This window comes from Sebastes fasciatus, chromosome 21 (genome assembly GCF_043250625.1).
Source record: "Sebastes fasciatus isolate fSebFas1 chromosome 21, fSebFas1.pri, whole genome shotgun sequence".
NCBI classification, from domain to species: Eukaryota; Metazoa; Chordata; class Actinopteri; order Perciformes; family Sebastidae; genus Sebastes; species Sebastes fasciatus.
The window spans coordinates 10,886,108-10,901,994 of NC_133815.1; the positions used below are offsets into that span (position 1 = coordinate 10,886,108).

The window sequence follows — 15,887 nt, forward strand, 5'->3', positions numbered from 1 at the left end:
ACTCACTTAATCTGCCAAACACAACATGTGTTGCAATGTAGAGGCCGCAGAGGGCCTGTTGCACACGGCAACTCTCAAGGTCTTTTAATCCAATAACAATGTTAGTTATTTTACTGTAGAACATTTACTGTGCCCTTTACATGTTGTAGAAAATGACAGTTCTGCTTGTAGATAACTGCAACATGAAAAACAGTATGCCATGAAGTGATTTTCACACTGAACAGCACAACAACACTGCAACACTGAATTGTTTAAAGGTCCAATGTTATGCTCATTTTCAGGTATTTTATGTTTCTACTACGTGTTTACATGCTGTAATGTTAAAAAAAAACGTTCCTCATACGGTCTACCTGATTATATCTGTATTGACTATCTGTCTGATACGCTACGTTTTAGCATATTTCAACAGCTTGGTCCATGTTTACTTCCTGTCAGCTGATGTCATTCACATACACTGCAATCGGATAGCGTTTCGATAATTTCACAGTATTTATAAAGGCCTTAAACCTGCTTTATAATAAAACAAATATAACTTTTTAAAACATGGGACCTTTAATCATTTGCTGAGAAAACAATCTTGTCTGTTGAGTAGCTGTTCTGGAGCTTTTCGATCATGTGGCATGGCATTCAACAGCACATTTAATCACAACAACCTGATCAAATTTGCATTGCTTATTTTCTATTCAAAATTATACTAATTGGCCTGATGAATGCGCCACAATTACCAACTCTAAAAAGGTCACAACTAACACAAAACCAAATCCAGCTACCTGTTGCTTAACTGGTCTAATGGGGTTATGTGTCAGACATCATATTTGCCCAACCTCTGAGGGCTGATGCATTTTGGGAAGATAATCAGGCATTTAAAAAAAAAAAAAACACTTCCCTGATCAGCCTGATGGCGAAGCTTTAATTAAAATGAAATGTTTCAAACTTTGAATCTACTTTACCACTAATCCATTTTTGATGAAGCTGTGATGGATGATGCGTAGGATTACTGCTCGGCCCAAGAGGAGGCTGCTTCATTCAGGAGAAGAAGAAAAAAAGGTTTAGCTAATTATTGCTGTTGATGAATAGCTGTTGCTTAAAGAGGACCTATTATGCTTATTTTCAGGTGCATATTGTATTTTGCTTTCTACTAGAACATGTTTAATGTTCAAAAAACGCTTTATTTTTCTCATACCGGCTGTGCTGCAGCACCTCTTTTCACCCTCTGTTTGAGCTCCTAGCCGTTATGCAAATGTGTTACTAGGTGACATCACCACGTTACGGAAGAAAAGGCGGGACTTCAAGCAAGGCTTTTCAGGCAGTTCAGGAGCAGAGTTTCTGTGGGGGAGCGTAACTCCCTTTGGCGTGGACTTTGGGCTTTGTAACTCTGCAGACCTTTTACGTACACAAAAAACTATATAACATGCTAAAAGAAAGGGAAAAAACATAATAGGTCCTCTTTAATCTTCAGTGATGGTGGGACTCTTTGGTGCACGTCAAGCTCACAGTCAATGTGCCAATCAAAGCTTGTGATATAAAAGTTAACCGGTGAATTCTCACCCAGCTCGGCCATGCCAGGGTCGGTGGTATGCACTTGGCAGAGGCCCGACTCCTGGACCTGAGCCAGACAGAGCCGAGTCTAACAATGAAAACCCTTTTTTCTAATTTGACTTTCACTGGTGAGAATGCCCTTTTCTCTCCCACACCTTTGCACTGGTCGGCCCAAATGTGGATTTACGACTCTGTAAAGGCTGCATCTCCGTCACCGGGGATGTGCCGTGACCTCCGCAGCGCTGCCATTTTAAAAAAAGTTCCCACTGTAATGTAGCTGATACTGACTGTGAGGCCACCTGTAACGCCAGCGCATGTAAATCTTAGACAGCAGTAAAACCGAACAACGCCTCATCCTTTTTCCATGTTTTCTCTAAAGCTAACATTTCCCTAAAAACGTTATTCTGCTACCATTTTGCAGCCGCCATGACACCAAGACAGCAGATTCATGAGCAGGGAACTAAACAGCATCTACCTTGACTGTCTTGTTTGCTTGCTGCGGAGAACAGACTGATCCATTAGCGGGGGCCAATGTCAGAGCACAGCACAGAGTCATGGACACATCAATAGTGCGAGGGAGGGCAGGTTGTATTCAGGCAGGAGGGAGTCCCTGGGGGAAAACGCTGCGGGGGTTAAAGCTTTCTCTCCGCCTGCCAGCAGACTGCTCAGACTGAACTCACTGGCCTCTCACAACACCTTCATCTTTTTAAACCAACATATGTGGGCGATATAGACAAAAATGTATATCACTATGTTTTTGTGTATTGATGTAAAATATATACAGTATATAACCTCCAAATGAGTTGAACAGTCTGAATATTGGATTACTCACCAAGTTTGAGTGCAGAGGCTCATATTAATATAATTTAACTTGCACTTTTTTATGTCTTTGATTCTCATTTTGCTTTTACTTGTGATTTTCCTTTTATATATGAACATTTTTAATGAGCATTGTTAAAGGATAGACCCAAGATTCTCATTTCCAACGACTGCTTGCTGTAATTGTTGTGCATTTTATGAATAAACAAACTTGAAACTTGATAAATATCTAAATATAACAATATCTGGGAAGACATACGGTACAATATATAATAATATATATGGAAAATTCAAGTGTAACTAAAAATATACTAATTTAATTATTATATATTATTATTTTATATTATTGTATGTTCATTTTCTGTGAAATCATATTACAATTATATGATTTGTTGCGTTATTGTGGTCCAAATTATTATTTATTTATAAATTACTGAAGTTATTCTTTTACATTTGTGTAGAGTTTGGTCTTATATAATGCATAAAAACAAAATACAGTTAATTACTTTGGACATCAGTTTGATCATTTCATGTGTGATTTTGCATAAATTTACCGCATTATAATTTAATATTGGAAAATATTGTCTTAATGATGTCCACCATATTGCCCAGCACTAATCTCTATTATTACTTTAAAAAAACAAATATATCACAAAGTCCAATTACTAATTGTTTCCAGAGCTTACAGCCACGTCTCATGGCCCTCATTGGTGGATGGAGTTTGCTCAGTTGTCATGGAGATGGAGGTTCATCCTCATATACCACCACCAGTTATCACACTACTACAAATCTAACAACACGAACAACAACTACTACTACAACTACTGCTACTACTACTACTACTACTACTAGCAGCCAAATGTCAAACTGTCCATATGCACAGTGAAGTTTCTCTACTTGGAAATTACCATCAGGAACAAAAGGAGATCACCCAAAAGACAGCAATCCCATGAGCTCATGCCTCGGTCCCTCTTGTCACCCAGCGGGGAGGTGGGGAGGTCGGGGGGGCTCTGCCTCTTCCACCCACGGAGCACTTCATCCTACAGTAAAGAGCACACTCAGCAGCCCTCTTCACAGCGAGGCGTCCTGCTGAGGGGCCCGGCGCAGGGCTTCGACGTGACTGACACCCGGAGGAAGGAGAGTGGGCACCGTGTCAGGCCTCATCTCACTCACTGGCGTGGAGATGGTAGGAGAGCAGCACACACACACACACACACACACACACACACACAGATCCCTGAGTCATCATCAGTGCAGACGAGAGCAAAGCATGACAGGCCCGAATACAAACTCTCTACAAAGAGATCACCCAGTTGCAACAGCAAGTTTGGCCTCGCAGTAAACGTCGGAGTGATTTGACGTGGCGGGATATGGATCAAGTCACGAGCAAACACAACCACACAGAACGGGACAAGGGCATGTCATTTCTGGCGGAGTCCAATCAGACAGCCATTAAAAAGTCATCAGGGTAATGAGTGACGCTTTGTCCTCTGTGTGCTCACCAGACCTTCCTTGCTGCTGACGCCAAACGACAGACAGGTTGAGTCCCAGAGAAGCCGAGCCAGAGAAGTGCATTCTGATTCTCTGTGTGTGAGAATCGTGGCTTAATCCCTGAGGTGTTATCTGGTCTACGATACAGGCTGGGAAAGACTGGCATGGACGGAATGCTGTCTGCCAAGTTGTCTCCCTGCTTTCAGTGTTTATGTCTAGTCATGGATGGATTACTGAACAGGACTATTGGGTGCAGGCCCAGGGGCCCAACATCTCACGGGTCCCCTGAGCCAGGGCCTTCGTTTGCTGTAGAGTGACTGACAACATTTTGGAGAGGCAAACTAAATGACAAAGAAAGGCAAGACATCAAAAAGACACGCAAAACGACTACAAACTGATGCAAGACAACCACAAAGAGATGCAAAAGACCACAAAAAGAGGCAAAACAAAACTCCCAAAGGTGCAAAACGACGCCAAAAAGATGCCAAACAACCACAAAGACATGCAAAACGACCACAAAGAGAGACAAAACAACTACAAAGACATGTAAAACGACTACAAAGAGAGACAAAACAACTACAAAGACATGCAAAACAACCACAAAGACATGCAAAACGACTACAAAGAGATGCAAAATGACAGCAAAAAGGTGAAAAACAGCCAAAGAGACGCACAACAGTAAAAGAGGCAAAACAAACACAAAGAGATGCAAAACAACCACAGAAATAAAAATGACCACAAAGAGATGAAAAACAACTCCAAAAAGATGCAAAACAACCACAAAGAGAGGAGAAATGACCACAAAGAGGCGCAAGAAGACCACTAAGAGAGGCACAACAACCACAAAGAGAGACAAAACAACTAAAAAGAGATGCAAAATGACCACAAAGATACGCAAAATGACTACAAAGAGACGCAAGAAGACCACAAAGAGATGCAAAATGACTACAAAGAGATGCAAAATGACTACAAATATTCATAAGAAGACCACAAAGAGATGCAAAATGACCACAAAGACATGGTTTGCATTTCGTAATGGATATTTTGTGTCTATTTGTAGTCGTTTTGTATCTCTTTGTGGTCATTTTGCATCTTTGCTTCTATTTGTAGTCATTTTGCGTCTCTTTGTGGTCTTCTTGTGTATCTTTGTAGTCATTGTGTGTTTCTTTGTGATCATTTTGCGTCCCTTTGTGGTCGTTTTGTACAACAAAGACACGCAAACTGACGACAATGAGACACAAAACAAGGAATCTTTTAGTCTGGGTGCTCCAATATAAGATGGGTGGCGGGGTGGGGGGCCTTTTATATGTCTGTGCTGCTCATAATCCGTCCATGTGTCTAGTGGAAGATTTCTCCTCTGTCTGCAGTCTGCACTCCCTCCTCTCCTCTCCTCTCCTCTCCTCTCTAAATCCAATCAGCACAGAGACCCGGCACTGACCTTGAGGCAGAGGAAGCATATACAGTAGCAGATGCACGAGCACATCCACCCACACGTCTGCAACCCTGACCGCCCATGCATGCGTACCTGCATTACAATCGTGCATTTGTGCCCACGTCAGTAAACAGAAAATAAAAGAAATGTGGCGTATATGTGATGACACTGCTGATGCATGCAGAGAGAGGATGAGGATCTGAATGTGCCTGGACTCAAACGTGTTGCTCTCGCACAGACGAGCCAGACTGGTAATAGCACAAGTGACAAGGTCTCACTTTTAACAAGCCCTGCGGTGATCGTTACAGCACTATGATAAAAATGAGTGAATAAAAATCAATGTTCAATGACTAAAGGGAGGGGAGCGACAGCACGCTCACTGCTGAGGTCACACACGGCACGGTCACATGCACAGCCACATCAAAGTGGAGTTAAATACTCACTGGGACGGCAACTGTTTATCGGATAATAACGGTATTAAAGGCGGATAGCTACACCTTGTGATATTAGGCTAGGGGATTATATAATCCAGTAAATTAGTGGTGCATGTGATGCAGATTGGTGGAAAATTAACCCTCATAAATCACAAAAAAGTTGTATTATGAGAAAATAAACACATGACTACTTTGTGGTATACAAAACACATCTATTAACTAAATATCTGGCTTTTTAACTGCTAAATACTATTTACCAGCTAGTCACTAACTTCATCTATTTGTTGCTTGGCAGGTAATGGTGTTAAGAACTTCTTTGCTGAAAACAACACTATGAGAGCAGTGAAAGTGAACCAAAATAGTAAAGTTGTGGGCTGTAAAATCAAAACAGAAAGCTAAAAGATGCTATAGAGCTGTGTAGAGCTGAGGGGAGCTGCAGGATCGTGTCTAGAAGGTAACCCACAAATTGCGAAAACTTGCAAAAACTCTTTTCAGACTCGCTGCCCAACGGCCTACCCTAACCTTAACCAGTCGAGGTCGATGCCTAACCTTAACTATTTGAGGACGATGCCTAACCTTAACTATTCACTGTCGATACCTAACCTTAACTATTCGAGGTTGATGCCTAATCTTAACTATTCGAGATCAATGCCTAACCTTAACCAGTCGAGATCAATGCCTAACCTTAACCAGTCGAGATCAATGCCTAACCTTAACTATTCGAGGTCAATGCCTAATCCTAACTTTTCAAGATCAATGCCAAACCTTAACAATTCGAGGTTGATGCCTAACCTTAACTATTTAAAGTCGATGCCTAACCTTAACCATTCGAGGTCGATGCCAAACCTTAACTAGTCGAGGTTGATGCCTAACCTTAACTATTCAATGCTTTTCCCTAATGAGATTTCCGCAACTTTTTGGGTTATCTTCTAGACACGAATGAGCTGCAGTCTGGTGATAATTCTCTGGGTTCATCACTCGGAGCTTTTCACATTACACTGTCACTGGATCCATTGTTGTTATAACAATATTGACAATAGCTAGTTATGGAGAGATCATCCCCAAACATTACATAAGCACAATGCTAAATCACAGGAGTTAATCGAGAAAAATAACTCGCTGATTAATCAATAATCAAACTAATAGTAAGTTATTGATGAATATATGAAATGGGAAAAAAGTCAAAAGAACTCTATATGACAAACTGAGCCGCCTTAACACACAACCGAGTGACATTTCAGGTAAAATGTACAGCAGGACAATTTCTAGATACAGCAAAAGGCAAATGACTTTAAAATGAGCTGCTGGTTATTCAGTTCTCTCTTTCCACTACTTTAGCTAATTATTTTATTCCCCTCAGCCCATTAAAACATTTAACTTTCTTAACCACAGCATTCACTGCTGGCTGCAATTAATAAAGACAATATTATCAGCATTAGTGCCGCTCTAATCCCAGACATCCAATCTCCCCTCCACACTGCACCGTGGGCTTCTCCTCCGTCCTAATCTAACAGTTTGGATTTCCCCCGGCCTCGCCCTGGTGGAGCTCTCCACCAGCTTCCACCTTTAGATTTAAACACATTCCCATCTATATGTTAATGCAACCACAGGTGACAAGTCAATCTACAACTGATACGCGTTTACCCGAGCATGAAATTGGGATGCACAAACAAAAATAAGGACAGCATGAGCAGCATCTTGGCGACGTACAGTGCATTCAAAATTTGACAGCGTGAGCAGGATTGCCTCGGCTGCATGATTTGCAAAGTCCTTTTTTTTTTCCCGGCTCGTCCTTTGAACGCGCTGGACAACAGTGCGTTTCATCAGTTTGGTGAAAGCTGGGGAACTGTGTGTGTGTGTGTGTGTGTGTGTGTGTGTGTGTGTGTGTGTTGGCCAATCAGAAGTGATGTTGAAAGAAGACATCAACCGGCGGTCGTCTAGAGTTGAGATGACTCTGACGGGCAGTTGGATAATCAAAGGAGCTGCCTGGAGGCGGGTGGGGGCAGCGACGAGGTTAGAGCGTCCGCACTGAAGCTCTGCCAGGAAGTTTGTGTCTGGGCCAATGAGCTGCGAGAGGAAGCGCTGACTCAGGAAGCCTGGCCAAGAGAGAGGCCCGTGGTGCTGGCATCTCCTCCTCACACACACGTTACAACGCTTCACACACCACCGCTCCGCTGGAGTCATAACACACTGTTCCAAAGCCAGCGCTCGGTCCGCGCACGCATGTGCACGACGGCGAGCGGGCGCGCACACACACACTCGCCTGCTGTGCAATGCATTCATCAGTAAACACAGAGATGTGACGCCAAATACCTGTGCCACGATAAAGCGCGGAGGGGTTGTACAAACAAGATTATTTGGAAAATATCAAGAAGAAAAAAAAAAAAGTCACTGATTTGTCCAAGTATTCGACACAAAGAGTGAAAGATGCACCTTTGAAGGGATCTGTTAGAGACATTGTGATGTGTAGCAGCGAGCAGGTGCAGACATACCCGAGGGCAATTACACGGGATGAAACTGTGCTATCTTCATTATCCCTTTCATAGCATGACAGAGAGAAGAGGCTAACACAAGACTCTAAAAGAGCTCCTTATCACAGGAATCTCTCTAGTGTGGCAATACTCTTTCTCTGTGTGTGCGTGTGCGTGTGTGTGTGTGTGTGGAGGCAGTTGATATGTTTGATGAGAAGGTCAGAGAGGACGGAGAAGAAGAAAAAAACGAGGTAAAGGAGGAGCGTCGTCTTTCTATAGCCGCAACCAATCAATGGGCGACAGAGAAATGGCGAATATGAGCTTAAAGGAATAGTTGGACATTTTGGGTAAATGTGTTTATTTGCTTTCTGGTGGAGAGTGATGGTGCGTGTCCACAGCCTCCGTCCTTTTCCACGCTTCCCATTCATTGTCTATGTAAGCAGCCGTGAAATGCATTCTGGTAGTGTGGTGGCGCGATTCGAGAAACGGAGCGTCACGATGCCCGCTCCTTATTTGCATAAAGTTGAGGACTAGTCCACTTTATGTAAATCACGGGCGTCTGACGCTACTCGCCGACTCTCGAAACTCCCGAGAATCTTTTAAAATAAGTGTTGTTGATCCAAAATAAAGACAGATTCAGCAACTGCATGGCTTATTTCTCGCCTCAAATGTTTTCAGAAACACATTTCGGTGAACTATTTTCGTGAAATAAGAGAAGAAAGTTTCCAAACGAGACTCCATACTGGTTCTGGTTTGAAAGCCGGGAGCAGCAGCCCACGGCGGGAAAGTCTTCGTCCAATCAGGTAGGGACAGCCTTGTGTCTAGTGACAGCCCACCAAGCGTCTAATGTTGGGAAGCGTGGCGTCCCCTCGCGATAAAAAACGCCCCTGTGGACATGTACCATTAACAAGAAGAGCTTGTCCAACAGTAACAAAATCCACCAACCAGCACCTCAATACGTCGTTCTACAGTGGGTTATGTGTCGGACTATAGACCGTTTCACAGTCATAAATGTTCTAAATGTGTTCCAGTTTATTTCCTGTTGCAGTGTATGTGAATGACATCAGCTGACAGGAAGTAAACATGGACCAAAACTGTTGCCTAGCAATGCAATTCCATTGAAACGGACTACGGGAGCCTTCAAATGAAACTCGTGAACTCGTGTTTACAACATGGGAAGTCGTGTAGACGATATGCTTGGCGTTCAAGTAGTTAAGTCGTGAGAACACCGCTGCTAAGCAACGGCAATATTAACGTTATAAAAATTTTCCTCAGACATATTATAAAATTACAAAGATAAACAATATACGACTAAAATTACAATATATTCACTCATTATGCACCGAAAAATTAACTTCCAAGGCCTCCGCCATTTCTGACAACGTCAACAAACACGTCACAACTCTTTCAGAAACTTTCCACTTTATGAGGTCGTGAATACAACAAGGGGGGGGGGCATCATATGGACTCTTTTCGTGAACACGGTAAACACGGTAAACACGACCCCATTTGAAGGCACCAATGGACCCAAGTTGTTGCCTAGCAACGCAATTCCATTGAAACAGTCCATTTCTTGGCTGGGAGCAGTAACTTCCTGGAAAAGTTGTCTGACACATAACACCTGTAAAACAGTTTGATTTCTGTATGGATTAAATAAACCAGATAGAAAAGTGCTTTATCAGTGAGCTTTAGAGATGTATTTGTTACCTGTGTTTGTTTCCCCCCCATTTCCATTCTTTATACCAAGCTAGCTACCTGCATATTTAATAAGATAAGATAAGATAAGATGAACCTTTATTAATCCCCGGAAGAAATTCAGGTGTCAAAGCAGCAACATCAGCAAACAGAGTGAAACACAGGAGAGGTAAAGGTATACAAAAAGAGTGAATGGGTGAACATAGTGTATACAGTCCATCAATAAATAAATGTAATATGTACATGTGTGCAGTCTATAAAGTGGTATATAGGATGTATAGTGTAATGTAAGTAATGTACAGTTATGAGAGTGGTATCAATCTTCTTATCTAACTTCCAGCAAATCAAATAAATGTGTTTCCCAAAATGTCAAACTATTCCTTTAAAAGGTAATTTCAATTGAATAAATAAGTGATTAGTTTTAGGTTTTTTTTAATGCCGTGATGGATAAAGAGTATTTTTCAAACTGATCTGTGTATATTTTTCCCTAACATTCATACAACCAACGCAGATAAGCAGCTAAAAAATGGATAATTCCAAACAAATATTTGTGCAGACTATCAGATCAAGGATCCCTTCATTCCTGCTCGGCAATTCTCTGAAAACAGCATGAAAACTCATTCCCATCTGCTTTAAAGCTCCTCCTAAGTCTCTCTCTCCCTGGCCTGAATTCAGCTAAAAGCTATAAGAAGGGAAAACTCTCTTAATATCTTTAAATGCCTCACAAAGAAAGGCTAATAGAAATCCTCATATCAAGTTGTATGAAAAGAAAAAGCTGTTTGGCCTCTTTGATAATGCAGTTCAAAGTTATTTTTTCTAAAAAAGAGTGCCATAGGGGGTTAAATTAGAGGAACTGTTATTCCCAGATGAAAAGAAACCAATGCCGGCACCGCTGAGAAACAATACAAATGTGGATTTATAAAAAGAGTCAACCCTACTTACTTCAAACAAACATTTTTAACCAACAAGAACAAAAGAAAACCTTAAATAAACCCAGTGAGTTTGACCTTGCTCTCTGCAGCCTCGTCCACCGTTCTTAATCTCGGGGGCATAAATTAGTAGCACCTACAGTACGGCCGGAGTTTCCAAGGAGAGCGGCCTGCTACCGGGGGGGCCGAGGATGTCTGCTGGAGTTTGTTGCCGGGGCTCGGGAATGGCTGCACTTGTCACAAGGACTAAAGACTGTTTCCTCGCTCAGGCACCCAGAGACAGTGACGCCTCAAAGTCAAGGGTGGGCAGGAATGCCCTGAATAGGCCGTTACGTAAAACTCACAGCACCCTGCGAGGATAGAGAAGGAGCGACTCAGGACCTGACAACGCTCGCTGACATTTTGAACAGAGTCAGATGGCCCAAAGTGTGCAGGATAAACATCTAAAGGGTGCATGGAAGTGAAACAGATTTACATTTTCACAAATCTGCCAAATGAAAACAAAAACAATCACTTGAATAAGGGAATGGACAGGTTATGAGACAATAGGCCTCTGGCACAGACATGTAAAGGCAACCCGACCCTCCTACATACAGAAGGAGAAAGACCCACAGATTGACAACCGCATCGGTCACGTCGTTTCTAGTCGTTTTGCGTCTCGTTATAGTCAATTGTGTCTAATCATACTTGTTTCATATTTCTTTGTAGTTGTTTTGTGTCTCTTTTCAGTCATTTTGCATCACTTTGTACTTTTGAGTCTATTTTTTTTACTTGTTTGATGTCTCTTTGTGAACTTTGTGTATATTTTTGTAGTTGTTTTATTGACTTTTCAATAAGAAATGTGAACAGTCACTTAGGGCTGGTCGATATGGAGAAAATAAATATCACTATTTTTTAACAAATACCTCGATTGCGATGAAATTGTAGGGCTGACCAATGGTGCTTTCACAAAATATTTACAAAATGAGATTTTGATAAATAATCATCAGTAATGTTGATATAATGACTAACGGGGTAAAGGCAAATAAGTCGAAACAACTAGAACAGTCTGGTTAGATCATAAAATTACTAGAGCTGTCAAAGTTAACGCGATACTAGCGTGTTAACGCAAATTTGTTTTAATGGCACTAATTTCTTTAACGCATTAACACAATCCATCTTTCGGAGGTTGTAGCAGGCTCAGTTTTGAAGCTAGAGTGAATATAGTGGTATCATATTAAACTACAAAACCTAAAGAATCCATGTCAATGACCATGTCATAGTAGCTTGCAACATAGGTTAAATAACGCTCCAAACCTGCGCTACATTTTTGGCGAGGAAAAACTGTCATGGCCATTTCAAAGGGGTCCCTTGACCTCTGACCTCAAGATATGTGAATGAAAATGGGTTCTATGTGTACCCACGAGTCTCCTCTTTACAGACATGCCCACTTTATGATAATCACATGCAGTTTGGGGCAAGTCATAGTCAAGTCAACACACTGACACACTGACAGCTGTTGTTGCCTGTTGGGCTGCAGTTTGCCATGTTATGATTTGAGCACATTTTCTCATGCTAAATGCAGTAGTAATAGTTGTCATTATTTTGTGTTGTTTATTGATTTCTAATAATAAATATATACATACATTTGCATAAAGCAAGCATGTTTGTCCAATCCCATGGTGATAAGAGTATTAAATACTTGACAAATCTTCCTTTAAGGTACATTTTGAACAAATTAAAAAAATTTGATTAATTTTGAGATTAATGACAACCCTAAAAATGACATCACTTTACTGTAATGCAGACTTTAAAACCAGGAAAAGACAACACCTATGCCATATTATGATATCCAAAATCTAAGATGATTATCTAGACTCATATCACGACGATATCGATATAATATCGATATATTGCAGAGCCCTACAGTCACTTCATACAGAGGCTCTGGTCCGAGAGTCCACTGACCCATTGGGCCCCTGGGCCTGTGCCCGGTAGGCTTGTTCAGTAATCCATCCATGAATAAGAGAGTTTATGATTATGAGGCTATTGATTAAAAACAAAATTAGCAGGGACTAATCGGCTTTTGGTGTCAACAAAGTAATTGCAGAAATTATCTGGGGCTTGTTTACAAAAAAAAACAGTCAACAGATACAGTATCTCTGATCCCATTGCATTCGCCAAGCACACTTTGCACTTTGTATATCACAGCTTAAAAAACGCAAATAGAAAAGAGGGAAGAAAAAACATACCAAAACCTCTCTCTCTCCTCTCTCTTGCTCCCACCAGAAGCCACCCAGCGAGCACCAGGGCTCACCCCGCTGACCTGACCCAGATATTAACCCAAGCCTCCAGATGTGAATGCGCGCTGGGATTACTCCACCACTGCATCGAGCTCCACATGCTTTCCTAATGAGGCATCCTAATATGACCCTGGAGACAGAGCGGACTGTCTGCCTCACTATCTGCCTCTATTCCCATAACTCTATCAGTCTGTCTGTGCAGAATTATCTTCACATAATGTAACATAAAAAAAAACATCATGAAGTCTGGTTGAAAACGAGGGATATTAGTCTGTAAAAGTGAATCAAAAGAAAGTGACGTCATGCAGCAGACAAAACACACTATAAAATGATCCAATAAAATAGTACTGCTGACTATTAAACACTGGAATTTTGTATTTTAAACCTGCAGTGGGCAGTTTTTGGCATCATTGGGCAAAAATTCCATAATAACAAACTTTCTCATTTTACAGCTAAACAAGATGTTTCTGAAAACATTTGAGGCGAGAAATATGCATTACGGTAACAGAATATTGATTCATATTTGATCAGCGCTGCCTAGTTTGACCGTTAGATCGGAGTTTGCGAGTTCCGTTTTGGCATCATGCGCCACGGAGCAACATTCATAGGGATGAACGCCTCCAACGCTGTATCCAGTTCTCTTTATACATCCACGATTAGGAGCACCGGAGGACACTTTGCCCAATCACAGGTCATTTCAAAGAGAGAGAGAGCGTTCCTATTGGCTGTGCTCCGGCTGGTGGGCGGTGCTTGGTATTTCCTCAGCTTGATCTCAACTTGGCTGCCAGGTCACAAACTTTCTCATTTTACATCTAAACAGTACACCACAAGATGTTTCTGAAAACATTTAGGCATTAGAAGTAAATAGGCATTACAGTAACAGAATATTGATTCATATTAAATCAGCGCTGCCTAACTTGACCATTTGATCGTAGTTCGCGAGTGATTGACAGCTGCTCAGAGATGGCAAGCTCCAGCTCGGCTCTGATTGGTTGTTTTCCTCCGGTCTGTGAAATCTTGCAGAAGCACCGGAGGACACCAGAGGCACATGATTTTTTTTTCAGATTACCTGTCTCATGCACTACTGTCAGAATATAGTGACTATTTTATTAAAAATAACTTTTTTAAATCACATTTGCACCAATGCTACCTACTGCAGCTTTAATTGTACTCCATCCAAAAGCTTCACACACATCTGCCTGCAACAAAGTGAAGTTCTGAAGACATCTGTACTCCTCTATTACACTACTACACACTGAGGACAATCTCTAAATGCATGCATGGATGTCAAAGCCCATATAGCAAACTTCATCCTGCAACTCACTGGAGAGAGAAAAAGCAGCTCATCCCATCATCTCTCCTTTTGCACCAGTCACGACCTGAGCCCTTCTTTTTTTGTGTGTGTGTGTGCAGGAGCTGCCTCTGATATGAAAGAATTTAACTCCTTCTCTGCATCAATGTCGCCTATTGTAGCCATCGCATTCTTTCAAGCAGCTTCAATTTCCAACTTGTGCCGTGTCGGCAAGTTGCAAACTTTCAGGGCAAATAAAAGCACAATAAATACACGATGTGACAGCTGGTAGGAACGCACACAACGATGCATGAAGTGTGGTAAGTTTGATCGGCCTGCTAAGTAGCTCAAATGTTGCAAGAGATCAAACAGGGACACAACAAAAAAAAAAATAAACAAAAATGCAGCGCTGTGCTTGTAGCCTACCATTTTGATCCAGCGTTTCGAGGCTCAAAGGAGTCCCAGAATAACTCCAGTTTCCACCTCGCCATGAAAAGGACCGTTGAATTGTCACATTTCTTCAGTGTTTTTTGCTCTTATCCTCAGTCTTTTTTATCCCCCCCCTCTCAGTGCTGCTTGCTTGCTTGCTGTAGCATTCACACAGACACACAAAAAATGCAGAGGGTTGCTTTTGCAGAAGGAATTGGTGATTGGAGCTCTGGGATCATATGGGCTTTTTGTCAGACGCTTTTTAAAGGGACACGGTACTGTTTAACAGGAGGGGAGTTAGAGGAACACAGGCGCATTGCTTTGGACTGGAGGATACTTGGGGGTTTTTTTTTGTTGTGCGTGAGCAGCAGGAGGAGGAGGACTGGAGAGGAAGGACACGCAGCCATATGGCGCAAAAAAAAAAAAAGCCTCGGTGCGCTTCCTCTCGCTGTGCGACGGTGTGACGTCACACGGGCAGCAGACAGATGCAGAGGTCAGGAAGTTCGTGCATTTCCCATGTTGCAGAAACTTCATTTTACTCAATATATGAATATTTTTTGTCACAACTTCTTCTTTTTTTCACAATTCTATTAAAGCAGCAGTAGGTAGAATTGGAGCAAATGGGATTTTTTTTTTTAAAGTTATATTTATAAAACGGTCATTATATCGTGACAGCATAGTGCATGAGACAGGTAATCTGGAAATAAAAATCATGTGACTTAGTGTCCTCCGGTGCCCCTAATAGGCTCATTCGAGATGAGCCAGGCCTGCGCAGAATAGATCACCGGCGATCGCCACGCAATGCCGGTTAGATTTGCGTCCGACTTCATGCCGACTTGCTCTGACGTCATGCACACGTGGGCAACGACAGCCTCACGAGATCGAGGCGGCCGCAGTTTTTAGAGCCAGGCGCCGCAGTTGCTCTCCACCGACTGCAAAACCCAGGGCATTATGGGAAACGCCTGGCTCGCACCTGATCAAAGAGCTGATTGGCTCTTAGTTTTGACAGCAAATATATATACATTATATATACACACACATAAGTTTGGCACACAGGAGAAGTTCAGTTGGTTGC

The 15,887-nt window shown here is 42.0% G+C and overlaps 1 protein-coding gene across 1 annotated transcript in view; it reads right to left on the minus strand.

The window, feature by feature from the left end:
* The window catches only part of zbtb47b (zinc finger and BTB domain containing 47b), a 33,261-nt gene extending 18,186 nt beyond the window's left edge, over window positions 1-15,075 (minus strand). Inside the window, exon 1 of the mRNA XM_074621465.1 lies at window positions 14,810-15,075. Coding sequence (XP_074477566.1) covers window positions 14,810-14,812 — 3 coding nt within the window. The 5' untranslated portion in view covers window positions 14,813-15,075. The remainder of the gene's footprint in view (window positions 1-14,809) is intronic.
* Between the last annotated feature and the right edge of the window lie 812 nt (window positions 15,076-15,887).